This window comes from Euphorbia lathyris, chromosome 4, assembly GCF_963576675.1.
Source record: "Euphorbia lathyris chromosome 4, ddEupLath1.1, whole genome shotgun sequence".
NCBI classification, from domain to species: Eukaryota; Viridiplantae; Streptophyta; class Magnoliopsida; order Malpighiales; family Euphorbiaceae; genus Euphorbia; species Euphorbia lathyris.
Genome location: NC_088913.1, coordinates 47,934,007 through 47,940,148, shown reverse-complemented (window position 1 = coordinate 47,940,148; position 6,142 = coordinate 47,934,007). Strand labels below are relative to the sequence as shown.

The window sequence follows — 6,142 nt, the reverse complement described above, 5'->3', positions numbered from 1 at the left end:
CATACTATCAAGCCTCACCGGAGTACGGGTGGGTTTCTGTCCAAGGTTAGCGAATCGAGTTGCTCATACTCTAGCTAGGAGAGCTCATTCCAACGCTAATCCTTTCATTATGTTTTCTGTTCCTAGTTTTATGGATTCTGTAATTGCTACAGACTTTTGTCCAATTTAATCAAAGGTATTATTCTAGGGAAAAAATAGAGTGGGATTGAGAAAATTTGATCAATAACTCCGTGCTTGATTTACAGTGAAAAGAGCACAGTTACATCGACGTAGCGACATAAATTTTATTTAGAAGTAATTCTACATTTAATTACAGCAGGTGGAATGAGAATCAGGTTTCATTTAAATTGATTAATTGAAATTTTTTATAACTATTGTCAATTTTTTTTGGATAACGTAACCATTGTCAATTTTGATGACAAAAGAAAGTACTACTTTGAGGTTAAAAAAGAAAAGAAAAAAAAAAAAAAACTAATGGAATCAAGTGGGTAAAATACCGGACCCCACAATTCCATAAAGTAAGCAAGCCATATTGTATACTTTTCTCGCTAATGACGATAAAACACGTCAGAAACCCAAATCTAGAACCATAAACAAATCCCATTGTAATACCGTCCAAAACTTAAGGGTATTTAGGTAAATTCAATGAAAGTCACAAAAGAAAATGTTTGATACGCGTCTCTATGAGGCCCAAATTCCATCGCCATTACCGACCTCTCCTTACCTTCATATCCCCATCCCCCTTCTCCCCCCCCCCCCCCCACCCCATCCCCACGCCCCAAAATTCCTTCCATCCACACCCTCTCTTCCTCTCTCTATCTTTGTCTCTCTGTTTCTCTTTCAAATAAAGAGAATTCGGAATTATTATTCCATATCGGAATCCACCACATCCAGAAAGATCAACAATATGGCTCAAAGGACGGAGAAGGAAGAGACTGAGTTCAAAGTACCGGAAACCCTCACCTTATGCGTTAATAATTGTGGTGTTACCGGAAATCCGGCCACCAACAACATGTGCCAGAAATGTTTCAACGCCACAACCAGCACCTCTAATTCTACAGCTGTCACGCCTACCACGACGGTGACCTCGATGACGAACTCACCCACGATATCAGCCGCCGATGTCTCGTCCGTCAGCGGGATCTTGACGAACTCTCCGAGATGCAGCGGGATCTTGACGATTTCGCCGAGATCTAGCACATCTCGATTGGTTGTCAGAGATCCGTCCCCGGAAACGAGTGATAAAGTGGATGCGTTGTTCGATCGTGAAAAATCCGAGGTTTCTATGGCTAGGAGAGAGGTGAATCGTTGCTCTGGATGCAGGAGAAGGGTAGGGTTGACTGGATTTCGATGCCGGTGTGGAGAGCTTTTCTGTTGGGAACACCGTTATTCTGATCGTCACGATTGCAGCTATGATTACAAATCCGCTGGCCGGGAAGCTATTGCTAGGGAGAACCCGGTGGTCAAAGCAGCAAAGATTGTGAGAGTCTAAAAAAATTAAAAATCAAAATTCAAACAGCAACTTCAAAATATCCCGAGGATCGATTCTCTCGATCTAATAATCTCTTTTTATCCTGATAGAAAAACAGAGACCTCCATGATTATGATTAGGTAAAAGATTGAGGGAGAGGAAAAAAGAGATGGATCCACGAAAGAAAATTAGTCAGGGCATTGAAGATAATCCAGATCCGGATCAAGATCAAAATTCTTCTATAGAATTTATTTTTCTTTTTCGTTTTTAATTTAAATGAAAGATTAATATTGTTACTAATATGATTATTAATGTTATTATTGTGGCTTAATAGTTAATAGTGTTTGTTGATGCTTTCTCGTGTTGAAAGAGATTAATCGATCGCAATGGCATGGAAGTGTAAATTAGAAGAAAGGTCTATTGTAGCAAATTTTGTAAGGGCCTCGTGGGAATCTTTTGTTTTCTTTCTTTTTTACCCATTATATCGCGATATGCTGGAAGCAAAATATCGCAGCAACTTTAGAGATTGACATGATTGCCAAAGAGCTCAATCCAATTGGGCGTCGACACGTATAAGAATCTTACAAAAGACAGTTAATTGTTTTTAAAATGAAATAATGGAAATGTGGTGGTGGTAATGGATGAGGTGTAAAGCAGAGAAATTAGAGATAGTGGGGGCCGTATAGGGGCGGCGTAGAGTTGGAGATGGGGTGGAGGAGCTGTGAAAGTGACTTTTTTTTTTTTTTTTTTTTTTCTGTCGCGGTGGTGGTGTCCCTTGGGTAGGTCGTAAAGCTGCTTTGTGATATAAGCCAATCACAACTATACATTTGTTGTTGCTTTTGTGTGCATGAGTTGGCTTTGTTATCTCCATTGATATTTCATGGGTGAGATTTTATTTATTTTAAGTTGGCTTAAATGCCCGATGAAATTGGTTCTCTAAACTTTCAAAGTGTTTCAATAATCTTTTCAATTTATATAAAATATTTAGTTAGCCCATTGAATTTGCGTAAAATATAATTAATTAATCACTATCAGCGCTTTCATTGACGCCGTCAAAGATAGCAACTCCATCATCTGAGACCTTGGTGGGTATATTGAGTTCAGCAGCGCTGATCATGCTTACTATGAAAGCTTGAGATTTACCTATCCAGGTAAGTGCATCTGACAGGCCAGCAACGACTTGATGAAATGTCTTCAGTAAGGATGTGTCGTAGTATTGACGCTGAATGTTGCTGTGACGTATATGGTTGAAGGTTTGTCTTGTGACAGAAAATATCTCATTTTGCTTCATGGCGTCAGTGTCCATCTCTTGTTTGTTCAAATTCAACAATCGAACAGCCTCTCCAATTTGCTCCACTGAGCATTGAGAATAGGAGACCATTTGCTCGTTGGTCTTTATTTGCTCGGTGTGAAGCTGAGCAAAGAGCATTTTGACTTCATCAGAAGTTGCATATCGCGTGTTCGCAGCTGACAAGGTCTGAACTTGACCTTGAAGAATGTTGAGGTGTTGAACTATTGTCAGCTGGAGCTCAGCCAGCTTTGTGATGGAATCCTGCTTAGGTTGATGTGCTTGAATGGAAACTATGACACTCAGCAAATCCTTGAATCCCTTAACTTCATTGAGAAGCTGAGTTACGTGGGAGAGCTGAGTTGTCTCAACAGTAGAAGACCCAGCAGCAGGTGGAGTGGTTTGATGAAGGTCTTTAATTAATGTTTGCACCGAGTCGATGATTCTTTTACCAGACTCGGAGGCATGCAAGTAGCTGAGAGAGACTTCATTAACTTGCCTAGTTTCCTCAGTATGACCGGTTGGAAGAGGAGTCAGAGGAATAACATGGTCAGTGACTGGAAGTGTGCTTTCAATCTGCACTTGAGTCTCGGGTAGAGCTGATTGATCGGCAGAAGTGTTGATTGGAGAAGAAGTATTTCGAATGTTGTCTGTGCTGACTGGAGCAGGAATGTTCTGAGTCAGCACAATGCTTGTAGTGACAGGATTGACGGGAATTTGCTCCATTTGGCTTGTAGAGTTAGCGGAAGCATTCAAGTCGGCGTGTTCCTTTGGTGAAGAAACAGAGGCTTGCTTTTCAAGAGAAGCCGATGGAGTAGAAGATGTTTGTTTTCTGAAAAATTTCAGCTTGAGTGTAGAAGGGTCTTTGGTCGGCTTCTGGATAACAAAGTCAGGGACAGTTGGTTTTTGAACAGGAAGGTCAATGACAGACTTCTGACTTGCCTTAACTAATCTTCTTCTGCGAGGAGGAGTGTCAGCTTGGATAGACTCTCCTGAGTGAGAGGGAGAAGTTTCTTCTTGATCAGCATTAAGCTGGTCAGCTTGTTCCTGTTCATCTTTAGCAGCCAACACAGTATTGGTTGGCTCAGCTTCAACCTCACTAGCTGTCTCCTCGGAGTCAGTATCATAACTGTGTTCTTCTCATTGTTCATCATCTTCTTCATCATCGCCATCTAACTCATCCTCAACTTGTGCAATGAACTGATCATCCAGTTGCACATCATCTTCTTGCTATTGCTCAACAGTAGTTCCTTGACACTGTGTGTAGTGAGAGTCACCAGGAACAACGATGTCAGTAGGGATATCATCTATAGGGGTCAGCTCTGAAGACTTATTCTTCTTCAGGGGATGCTCTTTTGTTTCAGGCTCATCTTGCCTGCTCCTCTTTTCAGCTGACTCAGGTCTTTCCTGACCTTGATGAGCAGCTGACTTCTACTTCTTAGTCATAGGCTCAGCCTTCTTCGAAGGACTCCCAACAACTTTCCTTTTGCGGGCAGCTGGAGCCTTTGTCCTTTTACTTTGCTTTGGAGCTGTTTCCTCAGCTTGTTGTTCAGCAACAGCTTTTCCTTTCTTTACTGGCTGATTGAACTTCAAAGCCCTCAGCGAAGCAGCGGTTATCTCAGATCCTCTAGCCTTAGTTTCCTCAGATAGATCAATTTGATGATCTAAGAGGATTCTGGTGATGAGCGAGCCCAGCCTGAGAGTTCCAGTGCTCCTTAAGAAACCAGCAATCAAGAATACTGACATGTTAATCGGCTTGAATGTCAGCATATGCCATATGAAGCATTGCTCAAAATTCGTTGCTGAGGTGGTGCAGTTGATCTTGGGATAAATGAAGTAGGTCAGCAGATAGTGGGCCATCTTTTGGTGCTGACCCATTGAGGTGCTGGAGATTTCTCTAGAGTGGCCAACGGGTTTGCAGAAGGTGGTATCGTACCCAGTTCCTTCGTGATCCCCAGATCTCCTCAGTTTTTTTCCCTCATTCTTCAACTTCAGCAAGTTAGCAAGATAGGTAGGGTTTACAAAAATGGTCTTTTCCTTTACCACAGTTACCAGATAGTCCTGGTTATCATTTGCAACTCGGAGGTTTTGGTAGAACTCCCTTACTAGGTCAAGGTAGGTGTGATCTCTAATGGAGAACAGCTCGGTCTAGCCATTCTTCGATATCCATTCGCAGAAGGGTTGCTCAGTTTTTACGAAGGCTTCTGAGACCCATCTAGAGAAGTCTATCTTACATTCTCTAACGTCTGCGAAAACTTTGGTATAGGTTCTGACCTTGGTCGGCTTTCCCTTAGATGAGGTGGCTTGGCCAGCTTTGCCTTTGCTCGGCGTAGTGACCTTTGTAGTTTCAGGCGAAGTAGCTTGCCTGGAGTGTTCATCGTAACTGGTCTTGGGGTGACCGGCACCGGAGATGTTAACAGAAACTTTTGTCATAGTTTCAGAAAAGGATTGGGAAGCTTTGAGAGTTTTTAGAGAGAGAGAGAATGCTTTGCCAGAGAATTCGGTAAGTGTAAATAAAATAAGAAATGGGGATTTACCCATTATTTATAGCGGTGAAGAGTGGATCTTATCGAATCCATGTGTCAGTTTTGCCTTAGGATTGTCAACCGACAAAGATCCTGGCTTTTATGACACATTCGGCACATACGTCATCCTAGGTGGCTATTCGCGTGCTTTTGCATTTAATGCAACGGATCTAACACTCAGCGTTTAGAATACTAAGCGTTTTATATTCTGAGTGGTCAGTAGTATATAAAAGGATGATTTCTCAGTTTGAGATTACTACTCGGTGTGCACATTTACTCAGTATTGATATATATTTTGCGTTAAGTACTCAGCATAGCAATCACTCAGCATGCATTTGCATAAATCATTCAGCGTAGTAATTCACTCAGCATAAATTTACATTTAGAACAGGAATTTACTGAAGAGGATTAAACATACCAATGGCTTCTCTCAGTATGCTGAACTGTTCACGAGCCAGTGGCTTTGTGAAGATATACGCAAGCTGCTCATCCGTTGGGACGTAGGTCAGCTTTATCTCACCCTTGAGTACATGGTCTTCAAGCTGTTGCTTAATCTATAGGACTTGAGCAACACAGTGACCAGCAGCAATGTACTCAGCTTCAGTGGTAGACAAGGCTACTGACGCCTGCTTCTTGCTGAACCAGGATACAAGACATCTTCCTAAGAAATGACATCCTCCAGAGGTGCTTTTTCGTTCTAGCTTGTCTCGACCATAGTCAGCGTCAGTGTATCCAACGAGTGTAAAGCCATGAGTGTTGGGATACCATAAACCTGCGTTCACTGAGCTTTGCAAATATCTAAGGATTCTTTTTACAGCTATGTAATGAGATTCCTTAGGGTTAGATTGATATCTAGCA

At 41.9% G+C, this 6,142-nt stretch overlaps 1 protein-coding gene across 1 annotated transcript; it reads left to right on the top strand.

The window, feature by feature from the left end:
* The first annotated feature begins 748 nt into the window (after positions 1-748).
* LOC136226710 (zinc finger A20 and AN1 domain-containing stress-associated protein 5) lies at positions 749-1,822 on the top strand. Its single transcript, XM_066015338.1, has one exon. The coding sequence runs from the start codon at positions 908-910 to the stop codon at positions 1,490-1,492; it is 585 nt and encodes a 194-aa protein (XP_065871410.1). The 5' UTR covers positions 749-907; the 3' UTR covers positions 1,493-1,822.
* The last annotated feature ends 4,320 nt before the right edge of the window (positions 1,823-6,142 follow it).

Excerpts from the sequence above, each read along its gene's own strand:
- LOC136226710 (XM_066015338.1), top strand. The coding sequence starts at position 908 with ATGGCTCAAAGGACGGAGAAGGAAGAGACTGAGTTCAAAGTACCGGAA.